A 20,580-nucleotide genomic window follows, 5' to 3' on the forward strand; every position below is an offset into this window, starting at 1 on the left:
GCTGGGCGGGAACTGGTGGAGCGAGAGCTGCCCTGACTTCGGCCTAAGGTGGGTGCAGCCCTATAGGGATTCCAAAGCACTTCATTTTTTTTTTTTTTAAGATTTTATTTATTTATTTGATAGAGAGAGAGAGATAGCGAGAGCAGGAACCCAAGCAGGGGGAGTGGGAGAGGGAGAAGCAGGCTTCCCGCTGAGCAGGGAGCCTGTCCAGGGGCTGGATCCCAGGACTCTGGGATCATGACCTGAGCCGAAGGCAGAGGTGTAAGGACTGAGCCACCCAGGCGCCCCCCAAAGCACTTTAAAGCGCGTCTTGTTCTGCTTTTGTTCTGTTTTACAACAGAAATGCAGGCGAATGGCAATCTATGCATTTAGAAACTTTTACCAAGATAACTGAACATACCTTTTTTTTAATGTCCATTCTACCCACCAGAAAACTGCATGAAATTTTTTTTATCACATTATAATCAAAGTTCCTGGCTTTATTAACCGCACCACAATTTTAAGAAATTGATGCGGAACCTGAGGCCCATAGAGGTCCAAGCATCTAAGGCTATTGAGTGGCAGGGCCCTGACTCTAAATAAAGGGTCTTCATGCTGTAGCCTGTGGGCAAGTGCAGCCTTCATTTCTTTATTCACAACTTTTGAGCAGGTTTTATATTTTAAATGATCGGGGAAAAAAATCAAAAGATTAATCCATGACACGTGAAACCTACACATGAAATTAAAATTTCAGTATCCGTAAAGTTCTCTTATAACATAGCTATGCCCACTTGCACATTGTGTGGCCACATTTGTGCGCTCATTGGTAGAATTTAGCAATTGCAACAGAAACCATATGGCCCTTAAAGTCTAAACTTTATGTGACCCTTTACAGAAAAAGTTGGCAGTGCCCTGCTCCAGTCCATAACCGCCAACCCGCAGTTCCCCCAGCCTCACCTACACTCCTGGATCCAGTGCAAAATTCAGAAGGGAGCAGATTTCAGGTGTATTCCCCACTTATGAGCACCAGTTTCTGGTCCTATTTGGGAAAACCATATTATCCTGGCCTCTACCAGCTTCAAAAACTAGGAAAAGGGGCGCCTGGGTAGCTCAGTTGGTTAAGTGTCTGCCTTCAGCTCAGGTCATGATTCCAGAGTTCTGGAATCAAGCCCCCCATCAGGCACCCTGCTCAGTGTGGAGTCTGCTTCTCCCTCTCACTCTGCCCCTGCCCCCACTCGTGCGCTCTCGCTCTCTCTCTCTCTCTCTCAAATAAATAAATAGGATCTTAAAAAAATAAAATAAGAAAAGAAATTCCCCCAATATCCATCCAGGCTTCCTATTGGTTGGGTTAACAAATTGCCAAACTTCCTCCTCTAAGATGGAAAGGGAGTAGTTTCTATAAAAGTATACCTTTGCAAGTTCCAGTAGAGACTAATTTTACTATTCCAGGTTTTGGCTTACAATGTGTCTTCTTGGTCATATAGCCTAGATTGGTCTCCCTGACGCCAGTAAACTCCCAGGAACTTCGCCTTCCCAGCCTGCCCTTCCCATTGTCTCCAGAATGGCTTTCCTTTGTCACTGCTCTGCTTGAAATCTTTCAATGGTTCTTTATGACCATCTCCCCAGCATTCACTGCAATAAGACCTTTCATGATCTGGCTGGGTTGTTGAACCTTCCTCCTGGCACTGGCCAGCAGACGGGGGTCTGTGCTAGGGCCATGGGGCTAGGTGTGCACCCAGCATCAGCTCAGTGCTGCCTCAACCAGGCCCTCTTTAGCTGCCCCTTGGTTCAGCAGCACCAGCCCCATCTTTGGCTGGGGTCATGCATCCACAGACTACCCTGGCACAGAAATCCAGTGTCTCCTAGGGGCAGATAGTGTTTTCTTCTTGCTGTTTCACCAGGCTTAAGAAATCATACTCGTGATGAACCATGAGAGACGATGGACTCTGAAAAACAAACTGAGGGTTCTAGAGGGGAGGGGTGTGGGAGGATGGGTTAGCCTGGTGATGGGTATTGAGGAGGGCACGTTCTGCATGGAGCACTGGGTGTTATGCACAAACAATGAATCATGGAACACTATATCTAAAACTAATGATGTAATGTATGGGGATTAACATAACAATAAAAAAATTTAAAAAAAAAGAAATCATACTCGTAGTATGCAGACTTTCTCACCCTTTTTATGATTTCTTCAGTTATACTTCTCTCATCCTATCTACTACGGTCCAACTAAAAACACAGAAAATTAGATGTGTAATTTAATTCAATAAACATTTTATTATTCCATCTGTGCTAGGGGCTAGAGATACAAAAGTGAATAAAACCCAGGCCTTGCCCTAAAGAGTGAACAGATTGGGCTGGGGAGCGATGGGCTAAGTAGAGTGCCAATTGCTATAACAGAAAGCTGAAGGACAACCTATTCCCAAGATGGGCTTACCTTTCTCTGAGCAGGATCGTAAACAGTGCAACTTCCTCTTCATTCCATGGTGATACTCAAGAAGGCATACACAAGGTAAGGGACAGACAACTTTTTTTCTTAACAAAATGTTAACACTGTCCTGATGAACAGATTAACAGAAGCCCCTCTGCCCAAAACCTGGTTGGAAGCCAAGCCCAGAGCCAGATGTAGCTTTCATTTGAGGAGAAAAAACCACGGTGAAAGCCCATTCTGAGTGTGAGGTAGTCCTGGGATGTAGGGAGAAGGAAGGGGATGCAGGTGTCCTGTGAGCCCACAGAGGGCAGCCAACAACCCGGTGTGGAGGACTATGGAGTCCACGGCGGAATGAATGCAGAACTCCCTCTTCACCCATTCCCCTCCCCACCCCTGTTTTCCTCTCCCTTCCCCTCCCTCCTCCCCCCCACCCATCCCCCACCCCCGGTAACAGAGGAATTCTGTATTCTGGAGGCATCTGGTGCTTCAGCGGCTCCTCCCTGACCTGGGACAGTGCTGGGGTCCAGGGGACCATGGAGGGGATACAGCAGCACCTGGGCCCACACACTCCCTTCCTGGCTTTGTCCCCTCTGTGGTTCCAGAGCCCCAGGTTCTCCAACTCATTCCCTGGACTTGTCCACTACCTCTTCTCTTGCCAGTACCCATCTTCCTGTTTCTTCCCAGGCTGCTCCTGCCTGCTTCATCCTGTTCCCTGCCCACCAGACTTTCCCACCTGGCTCTCCTTTACCCCACTCCTGACTCTACTCACCATCCAGCACTACCTCCTGACCAAGATCCTGAAATGGGAGAGAGGGAGGGGCTCTGCTCTCCACGTACCACATGAGAAACTGCTGTGGAGTTCTCCATCTCCATCTCCATCCTGTGTCTCCCCTCCATGCCTTGGAATGTGCTGTTTCCTCTGCTCGGGAATCCCTTCCTCCCCTCTTTGCTGGGCTATTTCAAGAATCAGCTCAGACACAAGGGGTGCCTTCCTTGATCTCTCACAGACCCTCTCCTTGGAGGTTCACTGTTCCTCTGAACTCTCTCTGTGTCCTGTTGACTTCTAACATGGCCCTTACCGTAGGACATTGAAATTGTTCGTAGATGTGTTTGTTCCCCTAACCTGATCATGAGCTCTTCAAGGACAAGGCAGGGTCCGAGGTCAAGGACCATGTCTCGGTCATCTTTGGATCCACTGCACACACAGCAGTGTCGGCCACACTCCAGGGTATAGCACTTATTGAACCGCACTGAACACTAAAGAAAAGAATACTGGTGAGTTAATCAGCCCAGGCTGCCATAACAAAATACTACAGACTGAGTGGCTCAAACCACAGACATTTATTTTCTGGAGGCTGGAAGTCCCAACATGAATGTACCAACAAGGTTGGTTTCTATTGAGGGCCCCCTCCTTAGCTTGCAGGTGGCCACCTTCTGGCTGTGTCCTCACATGGCCTCTTCTGTGCTTGTGTGGAGAGAGAGATCTGGTGTCTCATCCTCTTTTTATAAGGATGCCAGTCCTACTGGGTTAGGGTCCTACCTTTATGACCTCATTTAACCTTAACTACTTTCCTAAGGGTTCTATCTACAAATACAGTCACATTGGGGGTTAGGGCTTCAACCTATGAGTTTTGAGGACCCACAATTCAATCCATAACAACTGGTGAACTTGAATTTAGAAGATTGGAGCTCAGGTACTGACTTTCCCTGAATCCAGTTGAGTGGTTTTAGGCAGCAAGTCCGTTATGCTCTAGGAGCTTCAACTTCTATATCTGTGACATGTGGCCAGTTTTATGGAGTTGTTGAGAGGCTGAAATGAGACCATGGCTGGAGGACATTTATGAACTGTAAGTTCCTGCACAATAATAATGACTTAATTATTCCTTCTACTAACATATCATCTTGCAGTTTACAATGTGATTTCAAATGCATATATCATTCAATACATGTGCAAGGAATCATTACTGTTATTACCACTACAGGCATACCTAAAAGGAAAGTTCGGTTATAATCCATCCTGCAGAAGGGATTCAAGGCAGCTTTGGAGGAAAACTCTCATGCATGAAAGGGCATTCCCTATCACTTCTCACAGAGGCTGCAGAAAAGGCCCAGGAAGCTGTTGATGAAATGAATGACCACCAGGAGAATCTGGAGGAGGCTGATGCACAGAAGGATGGAGAAGAAGGCCACGTGCCAAATGACAGCTTTAGAAGGCTCCAGGCAGACAGAGTTCCAGAGGGAATGGTCATACAAATAATTCCTATTCCAAAAGAAAAAAAAGGGGGAGGGAGACCAGGGGTTGAGGAATAACTAAGAAAAGCCAAGTAAACAACCTCAGTAGAAACCTGGGGCCTCCCCCCAGCCAAGGCCATAGGTCTAGACTCTTGAGGGTGACTGTTGTTGCTGCATCTGCAAAATGCCAAGCATCAAAGAAGGGAGATGCTAGAACGTGTGACCAAGAGGAGTTTGTAGTCCATCTGTGTGCCTTTCTGTCTTTGTCTCTCTGAGAAGACTGAAAATCCAAGTCTCCGCCCATTTACCTGTTATGCAAGTCTTGGAATGGGTAACCATACTTCCAAGCTTGCGTCTGATTGAAGGATGAGACATCAAACATGCAAAATGGACCATCTTTCAGGGCTACTCCGGAAGTGATAAAGCAAATCAAGGCTCCAAGAAAAGCCAGGCTACTGGACAGCAGAGAAGTGAGTATCTGTAGAGGGAGGGAAGAAGCCACGAGGTGAGACCGGGTCATGACCAGGTGATGGGGTGATCTGGACAAGCCTAACTTCTCTGGCACTCGGGCTCTTCCCCATCAAATCACATGGGGATAATGCTGCCCCTGGCACCTCCATTAAAGCATAACCAAGGGAGGGTGGCTGCTGAGGGGTCAGTGGGTAGAGCCAGGAAGGGATGGGAGAGAATGCATGAGAAGGGGGAAGCAGTGGCACTTGGACCTCGGTCTCCCTGACCCAGTAGGCTCTCCCTCCAGAGCTTCTCAACAGGTTGGCATCAAAAACTTTTACACTCAGGGGCCACTGGGTGGCTCAGTCAGTTACTGACTCTTGATGTTGGCTCAGGTCATGATCTCAGGGTTGTGAGATCGAGCCTTGTGTCGGGCTCCACACTAAGCCTGGAGTCTGCTTAATATTCTCCCTCTCCTCTGCCCCTCACCACCCCCCACTCACGCCTGTGCGTGCACTCTCTCTCTCTCTCAAATAAATTAATAAATCTTTAAAAAAAAGTTTAAACAGCCTCTGGGTAGAAGGGTTGGATGGTCATCGCATGCCCTTTTCTTTTTTACTATTTTAAAATTTTTTTTAAAGATTTTATTTATTTATTTATTTGACAGAGAGAGACACAGCGAGAGAGGGAACACAAGCAGGGGGAGTGGGAGAGGGAGAAGCAGGCTCCCCGCAGAGCAGGGAGCCCAATGTGGGGCTCGACCCCAGGGCCCTGGGATCATGACCTGAGCCAAAGGCAGATGCTTAACGACTGAGCCACCCACGCATCCCCCACATGCTCATTTCTGACTCTTTTAAGGGAAAGCTGTATTTCCAAAAGTTCCAAGCTCCTACCCTTGATTCCTCTCTTTCTCAAATCAAACATGAAAGGAAACAAGGGAGGAAAGAGGGAAGGAGGTAGAAAAGAAGGGAGGGAGGAAGACAGAGACAGAAATTGCAGTCAGTTCAGAAGGGACTCCTGTTCTGTCATTGCGCTTAGTCTGTGCACCACTCACTTCCCTCCCGAAAGATAACAATGAGTTCATTTCCTTGGCAGGAGTCTAGCTTGCTTTTAAATTGGCTTCTTTCTCAGAATACTAGGTCGTTTTCTCCCTTCAAAAGAATACATATTTTAAAAATTTAAATAAAATATAGATATAATTTTTATATAGAATCATAGAGTCCTTTTCCCACAATGTCATGCTAGTTGGGAACTGGGGAGGAGCCAGGGAAATGCTCAAAATGGGGTCCCGGCCCTGGCAGCATCACATCACCTGAAAACTTGTTAGAAATGCACAACTTCCTGCTTCACCCCACCTTCTGAACCAGAAAAGTTGGGGCTGGAGCGCCTGGGTGGCTCAGTCGGTTAAGCGTCTGACTCTTGATTTCAGCTCAGGTCATGATCTCAGGGTCATGAGATCAAGCCCTGCATCGGACTCTGCACTGGGCGTGGAGCCTGCTTAAGATTCTCTCTTTCCCTGTCTCTCTCCTCCTCCCCCACCTCTAAAAACAATAAATAAATAAAATAAAGTCAACTCTCCTGTCTCTCCTACCTTCTCCTTTCCTCAGACAATATCTCTTTAAAAAAAAAAAAAAAGGAAGAAAGAAAATCTGGGGGTGGAGCCAGCAATATGTTTTAACAAACCCTGAAGGGATTCTGATGCACACACAAGTCTGAGAACAACTCACTCGCCTAGGGGAAAACCAGACGAGACTGAGAACAGATAGTGAATGAAATGTGTGGGTGTTTATATTTAATTCCTTAACATATAACTCTGAATCAGCGGGGTTCCCAATACGTGGGCGGCAGATATCAAAGTAGGCTCTAGAGTTACTGTAAGGAGGCCACAAATTCATGTGTCTGAGACTGAATAAGCAATATATCTTATACTACCTATGTAGTGAGATTTTTCAGATATATATGAATGCCACTGTAGTTGTAAGTGCAAATTTACTCTGGGCCCCAGTTTCATTTTCTGTAAAATGGAGGGGTTAGACTAGAGTCTAGTCATTAGATGATTTCTGGAAAACCTTCCAACTCTAAGAAAAATTAAACAAAATAGCCAGGACATTTTTTTCTTTCTTTCTTTTTTTTTTTAAGCAGACTCCACACCCAACATGGGGCTTGAACTCACAACCTGGAGATTGAGTGCACGCTCTACCCACTGAGCCAGCCAGGCACCCCAGGAAATTTTCTATCAATGACACATGAGTGCAGTGCATTTAACTCATGTCCATATTGTTCAGTAGGTTAAAGTAATAGTAGCAGTTCCTCACATGTATATAGACATTTCTGGCTCATTAAGCACTTACTCCCTTAACTTGATCCTGTTCACTCCCATTTTATAGATGAGGACCTGAGCTCAGAAAGGTTAAGGAACTTGCCCAACAGCTTAGGGTTATGAAGGGTACAGTCAGGACCTGACTTCAAGCCCCAAGACTGAAATTGCCTCTTTACCAGTCTGCCTATAGAGTATATAGGATGTGGGGACATTCTAGGTATTAGAAGAGTAGAATCTGGTGCTTACACTTCGGCAGGGCCCGCTCTTACTGAAGCAGCCATATCTCCAGCCCATCAAGGAGATGAGGATAGCTGCAGTGAGTACCTGGGAGAGGGGAGAAGAATGGTAAGAAGAGATTGGGTAATCGACATTTCTAGCTGCCACTTGTGCCTTCGAAATAGATCCGTTGGGCACCTCACATGAATTTGATAATCCTATCTTTCCCAGAGGGTTTCGCTTTGACTGTCAGGACCCAATTGGATGACTAGCCTGATCTGACTCTCTGGATGGCAATGTTTATACCCAGCCTTCTAGTCCTAAGCCAAAGTTCAGCAACAAGACTTGACAAGTCTTCCTAGAGTCTCCTATTCCTTGGAATTGCTGTAGACCCAAGACCAGCTTGCTAGATCAAGCATTCCTTTTCTTTTTTTTTTAAGATTTTATTTTTAAGTAATCTCTACACCCAATGTGGGGCTCAAACTCACAACCCTGAGATCAGGAGTCACATGCTCTACCCACTGAGCCAGCCAGGCACCCCCAAGACCAAGCATTCTTGCAAAGAACCAAAACACTACTCCCCTGCCACTTTCCTGCTCCACCCTGAGGGGTGTTTGGGGAATTCACACCCAAGAAACTCCAAACACTTACCATGAGTCCTCCTCCCCAGAGCCCAGAGCCCAGCATGGCATGCCTGCCAATGAGGCCCCTCAACAGGTAGGTCACATCCCAGTTAGGAAAGAGGAGAACCAAGTTGGCTCCAGCAGCAAACAGGGCGGTAGTCCCGAGGCTCAGCCCCAGGATGCGGGAGCAGGTCCGTGAGCATGCCATCACATCAGGAGAGGACAGCATCCTGGAACCAATGGATAGAGAGTCATGGTAGCTCTGTTGGCTGGAAGCATCAGGAAGGGGAACACCCATAGCAAGGGTAGGGTGGGGGAAACAGACTACAGATAATGTCACTTGCCCAGGTCAGATCAAGAAGAGCCAAAGAACTTGCTTAAAAACTTTGCCTTCTATAAACAGTCCCCAATGGATAGGATTTAATTGCTCCATTTTCTGCCAACCCCAACTCATCCCATCATATTTTGCTTGTACCTCTATACAGCCAGTGATTATTTCTATTTGGGACAGGAAAAAATGTTTAAAGGTGTCATCCTCTCTCTTTAAAAGATGTCATTTTAGAGATGTCCACTGTCACCACTTCCATTCAGTAGTACAGGAAATCCTATCCAGTGCAATAAGAAAATAAAAAGAAGCAAAAGCCATACAGAGAGGAAAGAAAGAAGTAAGGTAACATGATTATCTATGTAGAAAAACCAAAGGAATCTATCAAAAAGTTACTAGAACTACTAAGTGAGTTTAGCAAGTTACAGAATAAAAAATTAATATACAAAGATTCTCTTGTATTTCTGTATACAAGCAATGATAAATTGTAAAAATTAAAAAAACAATATTTAGGGGCGCCTGGGTGGCTCAGTCGGTTAAGCGTCTGCCTTCGGCTCAGGTCATGATCCTGGAGTCCTGGGATTGAGCCCCACATCGGGCTCCCTGCTCAGTGGGGAGTCTGCTTCTCCCTCTGCCCCTCATCCCTCTTGTGTTCTCTCTCTCTCTCTCAAATAAATAAATAAAATCTTTAAAAAATAAAAATAAAAAACAATAAATAGCATAAGAATAGAAAATACTTATGGATAAATTTAACAAAATATGTGCAAGACTTTCGTACATTAAAAATAACAAAATATTGCTGAGAAAAATGAAAGACCTAAATAAATGGAGAGATATACCACATTTGTGGATCAAAAGATTCACTATCATTAACATGTCAATTCTCTCTAAATTGATGTGTGCATTCAATACAATCTCAGTCAAAATCCTAGCAGTGTTTTTTTGTAGAAATTAACAAGCTGAATCTAAATTTATATGGAAATGCAAAAGTCCTAGATTAGCTAAAATACTTTTGAAAAAGAACAAAGTTGGAAGACTTACACCATGTGATTTCAAGACATTATAAAGTTACAGTAAAGTTACAAAAAGTAAAGTGCTGGTGTATGAAGACATACAGACCACTAGAACAGACTAGAGAATTCAGAAATAGACATACACATATTAGCAAATGATTTTTTAAAAAGACAGTATTTCAATGGGAAAAGGATAATCTCAAACAGTGCTGGAACAATCTATATGCAAAACAAAAAAATATATACCATGACTATTACTGCAAACCATATTCAATAATTAGTTAGAAATGAACCATAGGTCTAAACTTACTAAATTTCTAGAAGAAAGCAAAGGAAAAAACATTGGGATCTTTTTGTTTTTTTAAGATTTTATTTTTAAGTAATCTCTACATCTAACATGGGGCTCGAGCCCACAACCCTGAGATCAAGAGTCACATGCTCCACAGACTGAGCTAACCAGGTGCCCCTGGGATCTTGAGTTAGCGATTTATTTGATAAAAGACAAAAGGTACAACCCATAAAAATGATAAACTACTTCAAAATTAATTTGCTCTTCAAAAGACACTATGGGGGGGCCTGTGTGGCTCAGTCAGTTAAGCGTCCAACTATTGATTTTGGCTCAGGTCATGATCTCAGGGTTGTGGGATCAAGCCCCACATCCGACTCCAAGCTGGGTATGGAGCCTGCTTAAGATTCTCTCTCTCTGTCTCTCCCTCTCTTAAGAAAAAAAAAGATACCATGAAAACAATGAAGAAGGAAACCACAGACTGAGAAAATATTCACAACATAAATTTTGCAAATATGTATGTGAATGCAAATACATACAGGTCTGATAACAGACTTGTAACTAGACTATATGAAGAACTCTTAAAACTCTGTAATAATAAGACAACAGCTTGATTTTAAAAATGGGAAAAAGATTTAAACAGACACCTCATTTCATCTCACAAAAGAAGATATATGGATGACAGCTAAGAATAGGAAAAGATGCTCAACATCATTTACATAAGGAAACACAAATTAAAACTAAAATAAGATCCTACTACACACCCACTGGAATTGTTTCAATTCCAAAGTTGGACTCTACCAAGTGTTGGTGAAGGTGTGGTGCAACGGGAACTCTCATAGGTAACTAATGAGAATACAAATGTTACAAGCCACTTTGTAAATTAGCTTAGCAGTTTCTTATAAAGTTAAGCATTTACTTACCAAATGATCAGGTAATTCCACTTCTATGTATTTATCCAAGAGAAATGAAAGCACACGTCCATACAAAGATTAGGACTTGAATATCCATAGCAGCTTTATTCACAATAACTACAAATTAGAAATATGGGAACAACCTAAGTGTGCACCAAAAGATAAATAGATAAACAAAATGTGGCATATTTACACAACAGAATATTATTCAGCCGTAAAAATGAAAGAAGTTCTGAAACATGCTACAACATGGGTGAAACCTGAAAACCTTATGCTAAATGAAATAAGCCAGACACTGAAGGACAAATACTGTGTGATTTCGCTTATATGAAATATCCAGAGTAGGCACATTCATAGAGACAGAAAGTAGATTAGGGGTCACCAGGGACCAGGAGCGGAGGAATGGGGAGTTATTGTTAAATGGTTACAGAGTTTCTGTTTGGGGTGATGAAAGAATTTTAGGAATATATAGTGGTGATGGTTACACAATATTTTGAGTGCAATTAATGCCACTACATTGTACGCTTTAAAATTGTTAAAATAACAAATTTTATGATATATACATTTTACCATGATAAAAAAAATCAGTTAAAAAATGAGAAATAACTCAAATGTTCATCAATAAGTGAATAAATAAATTGTGGCATATCCATGCAAATGAGTACCTCCATGAGGCAACAAAACAGAATAAACTACCAATACACGCAACCATATGGATGACTCTCAAATGCATTATGCTGGGGCGCCTGGGTGGCTCAGTTGGTTAAGCGACTGCCTTCGGCTCAGGTCATGATCCTGGAGACCCGGGATCGAGTCCCACATCGGGTTCCCTGCTCAGCAGGGAGTCTGCTTCTCCCTCTGACCCTCTTCCCTACTCATGCTCTCTCTCTATCATTCTCTCTCTCTCTCAATAAATAAATAAAAAAAAAAAAAAAAAAAAAGCATTATGCTAAGTGACAGAAGCCAGAGACAAACCACTACAGAAACAATCATACAGACTACTCACTGTATGATTCTGTTTATATGAAATTCTAGAAAAGGCAAACCTAGTGATAGGAAGCAGATCAGTGGCTACCAGGGCTAGGGAATGGGAGAGGGGATTAATACAAGGGCATTAGGAAACTTGTGGAGGTGATGGAGATGTGTTCTGTGTCTAGATTCTGGTAGTGAATACACAACTAAATGTATTGACAAAACTCATCAAACTGGACTCTGAAAATTGGTCAATTTTATTGTGTTTTAATTATACATCAATGAAATGGATTGCAAAATTAAATGTCTCATCTAGGTAAGTTGTAAAATGCCTCCTCCACACTTTTACTTATAGCCATTTCTCCTTTTTACATTTTCACTGATACATGAACTTCTTGTCATTTTTCTGTAATTATTATTTTTATTTATTCTTTTTAAAAAAATTTTTATTTATATATTTATTTTCTTGTCATTTTTCTAAACATTAATTACAATAGGTTTGGTGATATTTAAGTAGACTTGTGTCAGTATGGACCTGAAAAAAATCAGTGCCTTGACATCCCCAAGAAGTTGATTGTTGCTGCTTTGCGATTCGGGTCTGTCTGACCTAAGACTCTTGACACTCCCCTCCCAACACATTACTTTGCACGTAATCAGAAAATATGTGTGGAAAAAAAGACAGTCTCTTCAACAAATGGTGTTGGGAAAATTGGACAGCCACATGCAGAAGAATGAAACTGGACCATTTCCTTACACCACACACAAAAATAGACTCCAAATGGTTGAAAGACCTCAATGTGAGACAGGAGTCCATCAAAATCCTAAAGGAGAACACAGGCAGCAACCTCTTCGACCTCAGCCGCAGCAACTTCTTCCTAGAAACATCGCCAAAGGCAAGGGAAGCAAGGGCAAAACTGAACTATTGGGACTTCATCAAGATAAAAAGCTTCTGCAAAGCAAAGGAAACAGTCAACAAAACCAAAAGACAACCGACAGAATGGGAGAAGATATTTGCAAATGACATATCAGATAAAGGGCTAGTATCCAAAATCTATAAAGAACTCATCAAACTCAACACCAAAAGAACAAAGAATCCAATCAAGAAATGGGCAGAAGACATGAACAGACATTTTTCCAAAGAAGACATCCAAACAGCCAACAGACACATGAAAAAGTGTTCAATATCGCTCGGCATCAGGGAAATCCAAATCAAAACCTCAATGAGATACCACCTCACACCAGTCAGAATGGCTAAAATTAACAAGTCAGGAAAGGACAGATGTTGGCGGGGATGCGGAGAAAGGGGAACCCTCCTACACTGTTGGTGGGAATGCAAGCTGGTGCAGCCACTCTGGAAAACAGTATGGAGGTTCCTCAAAAAGTTGAAAATAGAGCTACCATATGATCCAGCAATTGCACTCCTGGGTATTTACCCCAAAGATACAAAAGTAGGGACCCGAAAGGGTACGTGCACCCCGATGTTTATAGCAGCAATGTCCACAATAGCCAAACTGTGGAAAGAGCCAAGATGTCCATCAACAGATGAATGGATAAAGAAGATGTGGTGTATATATATACAATGGAATATTATGCAGCCATCAAAAGGAATGAGATCTTGCCATTTGCAAAGACGTGGATGGAACTGGAGGGTATTATGCTGAGCGAAATAAGTCAGAGAAAGACATGTATCATATGACCTCACTGATATGAGGAATTCTTAATCTCAGGAAACAAACTGAGGGTTGCTGGAGTGGGGGGTGGGGTGGGAGGGATGGGGTGACTGGGTGATGGACACTGGGGAGGGTATGTGTTCTGGTAAGCGCTGTGAATTGTGCAAGACTGTTGAATCTCAGATCTGTACCTCTGAAACAAATAATGCAATACATGTTAAGAAAGAAAAAAAGAAGAAGAAGAATGTAGCAGGAGGGGAAGAATGAAGGGGGGGAAATCGGAGGGGGAGAAGAACCATGAGAGACGATGGACTCTGAAAAACAAACTGAGGGTTCTAGAGGGGAGGGGGGTGGGAGGATGGGTTAGCCTGGTGATGGGTATTGAGGAGGGCACGTTCTGCATGGAGCACTGGGTGTTATGCACAAACAATGAATCATGGAACACTATACCTAAAACTAATGATGTAATGTATGGGGATTAACATAACAATAAAAAAATTTAAAAGAAAAGAAAATATGTGTGAACCAGAGCCCCCATCTCTCTTTTACACATCTACATCCAAATATATATGTAATAAAATATTTCAGAGTTTGGAGAATTAAACATAGTGTATATATTTGTACTTATAAGCCGTATGAAAAATTAAACAACACCCATGTAAATGCGACCAGCTTACAAAACAGGTCGTTACCACTAATATTATTGAAGCTCTACGTGTGCCTATCAATCCTACTCTTTTGGGGCGCCTGGGTGGCTCAGATGGTTAAGTGTCTGCCTTCGGCTCAGGTCATGATCCCAGGGTCCTGGAATCGAGCCCCGCATTGGGCTCCCTGCTCAGCAGGAAGCCTGCTTCTCCCTCTCCCACTCCCCCTGCTTGTGTTCACTCTCTCGCTGTCTCTCTCTCTGTCAAATAAATAAATAAAATCTTAAAAAAAAAAAAAAATCCTACTATTTTCCTGGATTCCTTCCTAAAATGACTATCCTTAATTTTATTTTTATCATACCTTCTTAAAAACAGTTTTACAACTTAACGAACTCAGTTTTTCAAAAACAAAAACTTGATTAGCCTAGCATTGTCCATTTGTCTTGTGGTAAAGAGACTGGAGCCAGACAGAGCACCGAGCAGGCCTTTGGATTGGTGGTATGCTCCTGCGCCCTCCCCCTGGTTCCCCAGCCCCCGCAGCCTCTAGTGATCTTTGCTTCCCTAATCCCAGAGTCCACACTCACCTCCTGCAACTCCTCCCAGTGGAGAACTTCCTGCTGCAATTGCTAATGTCTTAGTGTGGAGAGTTGCCCTCACTGTGTGCCCTCTCCGCAGGGTATTTGCTCTCTAAGCCATTTTTCTTACAGTGAATAAAAGAACTTGCCCCGGATGAAATAAGTTCAGGCCTCCAGGACAGCGGGGGCATGCGTTGGGGGAGTAGGGGAAGGAAATGAAGAAACAGTGACCCTTACCCCAGGGATGCAAGGAAGCTAGAGGGAAGGGCGGGGACCAGGGACCAGGAGGGATGCTGTGTTTCCTCCCCAGCGCCCTCTCCCAGCTGGCCCACAAGAGGAGGCCGCTTTTCCTGAAGTCCTGGCTGCTTGCTCCTAGTTCTCAGGCCCTCGGGGTGATGAATAGGCCCTGTTGTCAGGAGAGACAGGACACCTGTAGGAAAACAATTCTCCCCGCATTCTGCCCACCAGCCTTTGGGATGTAAGTGCCTGTCTGGGCAGCCTCCCTCCCAGACTGTCCCGTCATCGGGTGCAGGGCTCTTGGTGTGTCTCTGTGTTGGAGCAAATTAACCAATCGAGGGTGTTAGCAAGTAAACACCCCCTCCCAGATGACTGACATTTTATCGGGGGCCCAAGCAAGGACCTGTGTGCGGCTGGACTTTCAAGCCAGGGCCGCAGACCGCGGGCTGGGGGGAGTTTTGTGATTCAGGTGCGCCTTCGGCCGCTTGCAAGTCATCCCACCCGTGAGTAAGGCCTGTCTAGACGTAGACAACCAAAAGAAACCGCCCTGACAATCTCTTCTATGGAAATTTTTCTATCAGGAGAACAGTTTTATAAGGGAAACTAAAGAATATAAACATGCAGAGGGAAAATTAAGAAGTTGAGCATGGCCTTCGGGATGAGTGGAACTCAGAGAATCCGGGCTGTCCGCTAATTTCCTGCTACAAGCACTTGGCGCTGCTGCTCCCACCGATTCAAACCGGTCTGCGTTTCACTTCCTCTCCCTGACTTTGTTCCGCAAGAAATCACAACATTCTGAGAAACGCTCCCACAAATGTGAGCCCGGAGATTAGCCAAGAGGTTGGCTAATTTGATCTCTGAAGAGATAAGCAGGATCATAAGGCAAAACTTTAAAACCGGGCTTTAGGGGAGGCCCTGTTCTAACCCGAGGTCCTGGCTGGCGGCCCAAGTCCTCGGCCAGATGTCTAGGCAACAACAGGAGTGACCGGCTGAGTCATGTGGAGGAAGAGACGGCAAATTCTTTGTGCGTCTCTCTACCTCCCCCGTCACCTGCGCAGCCTTTTCTTTCATCCCTTCCTCAGTCAATACCAATTAAGTGTGTCTGCTTTCTGCCGGTCCCAATGCCAGAAGCTGGAGAGAGCATCGGTGACTCAGAGACGGTGTCTTTTCTTGAGGAGCTGAAAGCCTCATGGGGCCACCGACCAGGCTCTAAGCAAGTGCTGCGCCGCGGTGTCCCACTGCACGTGTCACACAAGCGCACCGAGGATCCCGCAGAAGCCGTGCTGACCCAGCTCAAACGGCACTGACAAAGAGGCACAGCAGGGCAGGGAATGTATTCTAAGGCCCGGTAGAAGCCCGCAGTTGACAGCCGGAGGCAAAGCGAAGGTACAGGGACGGCCTGAAGCCGCACGACTGCTCAGAGACAGAGCCAGGGCTTCAGTGCAGTCGGCGTGGGCGCTCTCAGCGGGTAGGCCGTCCGCTCCCTGGGCCTTTCCTCTCTGCTTACCTGCATCCGGGGGCAGGGCTCAGGATGGGAGACGAAGGGGCTGCAGAAGGGCTCCGTCTGCAGAGCAGGCCCGTGCCCCCGCGGCCCGCCTGGGACTCCCGCAAGGCCAGCCGCAGGGCCCCGGCCTCTCCGAGAGGGCAGGGAGGCTCTGCACGCATGCGGAGGGCAGCCGGGCGGCCGAGCGTGTGAGGGTGTGGCCGCCCCCACGCCGCTGCCCACAGGCCTCCAGACGGGGAGCTTTTCTCCTCTCGGAGAGCACTCTCCCGATGACCCACCCGCTGCTCATTTTCATGTGACCCTAAGGAAGGAACCAGGAGGCATGGCCTCGTGAGCTAAAATGTCTCAGTGAGTCAGACAAGCACCCATGAGAAATACCTTAGCCTCCCTTCCCTCCCAAAGCAGCAACACCTCTTCACACACTGTCTGCTCCACTCATTGCAGAATTGGGGCTCTTCGGAAAACCAGCACTGAGGAGAGCAGCCACTCTTTTTTCCTCATGGCCCTCCTCCCTTTGCTCTCGGCTGACTGGATGTGTAGCCTGGTTCCTCCGCTAGCCTTCTCACTTTTGTGTTCAGGCCGCAGGTCACCATCGCCTTGCCCACCGGAGTGCTGAGCATTTCGTGGTCCGTCTGTCTGGGCGAGCTCTGACCCTCTTCTGAAAAGCTCTCATTCAAGATCCAGTTCAAACACCCCCGGGGAAGCCTTCCCTGATTGCTTCACTCAGGGTTAGGCACTTCTTTCTCCAGATTCTCACTGGACTTCATTATTATTTTTTAAATGTAGGTGTTATATCCACACAGTAAAATACATAAATCTTAATTATTTTTTAAAGTTTTTTTTTAATTTTTAAGTAATCTCTACACCCAATGTGGACTTCAAACTTACAACCCCGAGATCCAGAGTCGCACGCTCCACTGACTGAACCAGCCAGGAGCCCCCACAAATCTTAATTATAAAACCTAGTGATGGGGCGCCTGGGTGGCTCAGTCGGTTAATCGTCTGTCTGCCTTCGGCTCAGGTCATGATCCCGGGGTCCTGGGATGGAGCCCTGCATTGGGCTCCCTGCTCTGCAGGGAGTCTTCTTCTCCCTCCCCCTCTGCCCCCTGCTGTGCTCTCTCTCTCTCTAGCATGCTCTCTCTCTCTCTCTAGCATGCTCTCTCTCAAGTAAATTAAAAAAATCAAAAAAAAAAAAAGGTAAAAAAATTAATAAACCTGGTGAATTTGTACATGTGCACCCAGGGTAACCATCATTATAGATCAAGATACAGGACTTCTCCAAATCCCCAGAAGTTTCTCTCTCATCATTATCCCTATTCCGAGTGTATCTATTTTGGCTTTTATCATTAACTAGCTTTTGGCTATCTTTGAATTTCATATAAATGGAATCATATAGTATATACTTTTTTGTAGCTTTCTTCACTCAATATTACATCTGTAAGATTCATCTATCATATAATTCATTCTGATTTATTATTCCATTATAGGACTATATTACAATTTATTCTACTGTTGATGGACATTTAGATTATTTTCACTTTTTGCCTATTATAGATAATTCCCCTATAAATATTCTTACACATGTCTTTTGGAAAACCTTTGCACTAATTTTTCTAGGGAATATACCTAGGAGTGGGATCGCTGAGTCACAGGGTAGGTGGATATTTCATTCTGGTAAATGATATTATCAGTAACCCAAAGTGGTCCTACCAATTTCCACTCCCAGCAACAGTGTATGAGAATTCTAGTTGCTTCCCATTCATTCCCACAACATTCTTAATTTTTGGTATTCCAGTGGTTTAGTAGTATCTCATTGTGGTTTTTGTTTTCATTTTCTTGATGAGTAAGCACTTTACCTGGTCGTTTGGAGAACCTTTTTTTTTGAAAAGTGCCTGCTCAAGTCGTTTGCCCAGTTTTTATTGGTTCTTTGTCTTTTCCTTACTGGTTTGTGGGAGTTCTTTATAATCCCAGACATGAGACCTTTGTCAGATATATGTATTATGAATGTTTTCTCCTGCCGTGGTTTGCTTTTCCACGTTCTTAGTGACGATGTGTTTTGATGAAGAGAAGTTCTTGATTTAAATTAAGTTCCATTTACCGATCTTCTCCTTTTATGGTCACTTTTTTTTTGTATCCTGTTTAAGAAATCTTTGCCTACTTCTCACTGCATTTGATTTACCCGTGCTGTTTATGTGCCTCTCCTCCCACAGCTGTGCGATCCTTGAGGCCCGAGGCTGTACACCAGAACCTACCACAGAGCTTAGAACATGGTAGGAGTTCAGGAGTCACTTGGCTAATGAATTAATTCATGAAGTAACACACATAGTCTCTGTGCAGAGATCTTACTTCTAACGATGAAAACAAGCAATACTGAGAAAGCCCTCGATGCACATATATGAGAAGGGATGATTATAACTGGCTATTACATTTTTAAACTACATATGAGCTACTTTCTATGTATGCAGATGTATATATGCCTGAAGCAAAAGCTAGTAAACAACTATTGAAAAGTTCATTAAATAGAAGCCAGTTTTCATTTTCATTGCAAAGGGGAATCATTTAGAGCCTAAATAAATTCTTGTGTCTTTCCAGAGAACTGAATTTTGATAAAAGATACTAGGCTGAGTACTCACGAAGTTTTATAGTAAGAAGAAACATTTATTCACCTTATAAAACACATTTACAAACTATCTCATTAGATCCTTACAACAGACTTACAGCAAGTAAAATAAATGGTAGGTTAGCTTTATTATGCAGGTAAAGAGATTATAGCGCAGAAGAATTTGACTTGCTCGGAGCAATAGTGAATGAGGTTGGGGAAATGATCCTGTTGTCTGTATACTCTCCACAGTCCCACACATTGATGCTTGAGATATTTTTTTCCCCAACCCAGATTCCAACTCTCTTAAGGTATTTCTTCTTGGAGACAGTACTGCGGTGCTTTGGCACCTGAGGGAGCTGAGTCTCAATTCCTGCTACAAATACCTATCAGCTATGTGAACTTGGGTAGTTCACTGAGCCCCAGTAATAATCTGGATCTCAGTTTTTCATTTATAAAATGATGCTTACCTTATAAGTTTATTTTGAAAATTAAGTAAGATGTGAGATGCCTAGACTGGGTTAGTCCTCTCCTGCTGCTCGTGGATCTCAGCTTAGCAAAAGGATTTTATATGCAGCATCTGTTAGAATATCTCGTACTTAGGGGCGCCTGGGTGGCTCAGTCGTCGTTAAGCGTCTGCCTTCGGCTCTGGTCATGATCCCAGGGTTCTGGGATCGAGCCCCGTATCGGGCTCCCTGCTCCGCGGGAGGCCTGCCTCTCCCTCTCCCACTCCCCCTGCTTGTGTTCCCTCTCTCCCTGTGTCTCTCTCTCTGTCAAAAAATAAAAAAATAAAAATAACATCTCGTACTTAGGTAATCAGAATAATCTGATGGCTGGCTGCCAGATGTCACTCAGATTTTTAGAAGGTATCTCTGTTCCCAACTCAATGGCTTATCCAACAGCAGACACTCTCATATGGATATCATCAAAATGGTGTTTGTGAGGCAAGGGGAAGCAGTGGAACTGGGCTTTAACCCCTTAAAGGACCAAACTTCTTTGGGGCTTTGTGATAGCAGCTGTAGGTTTTTGTTCTTTAGGGTAAATGTGTGACAGTTAATTCAACAGTTAGCCCTACAAACAAGATACTTCTTTTAGAAACTATATACTTGCAATAAGCAGTTTTACTAAGTAAGGCCAGCTTTAGCTCAAGTTCTTCACTTCCCTGGGTTACACCTCTATGGTAGCAGAGGGCTGACGAATGCTGGCGCGAGCCAAGCTACTCATGCTGTTTGACAAGGTCCAAGTACGGGGGACGATCCTGAAAACAGGAGACTCCACAGCTGGCTCCTGCCATTCTCTTTCATTTTGTTTATGGCAATCTTTGTAATTGTGGGAATATTTCTGGGGTTTCATGATAAAGTGACTACTCATCTTAGTTACGCCTATCTAAGCAATCATTATGAAACTAATTCCACGAGGCCCCCCCAGGCGCCTCAGAAGTGGCAAGATTCTAAGAAAGGAACAGCTCAGGCTGTTCCACAGTTCACTATATTTCCTGCGCTATAGAACAAAGTAACAAGACAGTCACGCTCTGTCTAGCACCTTTCTCTTTGCGTATTGTTTTTTAGTTTTAGCGAAAGTCAATAAGCG

General features: G+C 44.3%; 1 protein-coding gene and 1 long non-coding RNA gene across 3 annotated transcripts; one reads left to right on the plus strand and one right to left on the minus strand.

Moving 5' to 3' along the window:
• The first annotated feature begins 8 nt into the window (after positions 1 to 8).
• Positions 9 to 12,618, plus strand: LOC144381136 (uncharacterized). The gene is made up of 4 exons (XR_013445825.1): positions 9 to 48; positions 2,380 to 2,491; positions 4,393 to 5,112; positions 12,259 to 12,618. It is a non-coding gene; the product is annotated as an uncharacterized LOC144381136 (long non-coding RNA).
• TM4SF19 (transmembrane 4 L six family member 19) lies at positions 3,733 to 16,586 on the minus strand. 2 transcript variants are annotated; one of them, XM_036071961.2, is made up of 6 exons: positions 16,395 to 16,586; positions 10,799 to 10,906; positions 8,280 to 8,481; positions 7,659 to 7,736; positions 4,951 to 5,120; positions 3,733 to 4,670 (listed from the first exon to the last, which is right to left on the minus strand). In XM_036071961.2, the coding sequence occupies exons 3-6, from the start codon at positions 8,478 to 8,480 to the stop codon at positions 4,490 to 4,492; spliced, it is 630 nt and encodes a 209-aa protein (XP_035927854.1). In that variant the 5' UTR covers position 8,481; positions 10,799 to 10,906; positions 16,395 to 16,586; the 3' UTR covers positions 3,733 to 4,489. The 2 variants fall into 2 exon arrangements, with proteins under 2 accessions (XP_035927854.1, XP_077923503.1); XM_078067377.1 differs by lacking the exons at positions 10,799 to 10,906; positions 16,395 to 16,586 and adding an exon at positions 8,727 to 8,857.
• Between the last annotated feature and the right edge of the window lie 3,994 nt (positions 16,587 to 20,580).

This window comes from Halichoerus grypus, chromosome 1, assembly GCF_964656455.1.
Source record: "Halichoerus grypus chromosome 1, mHalGry1.hap1.1, whole genome shotgun sequence".
NCBI lineage: Eukaryota > Metazoa > Chordata > Mammalia > Carnivora > Phocidae > Halichoerus > Halichoerus grypus.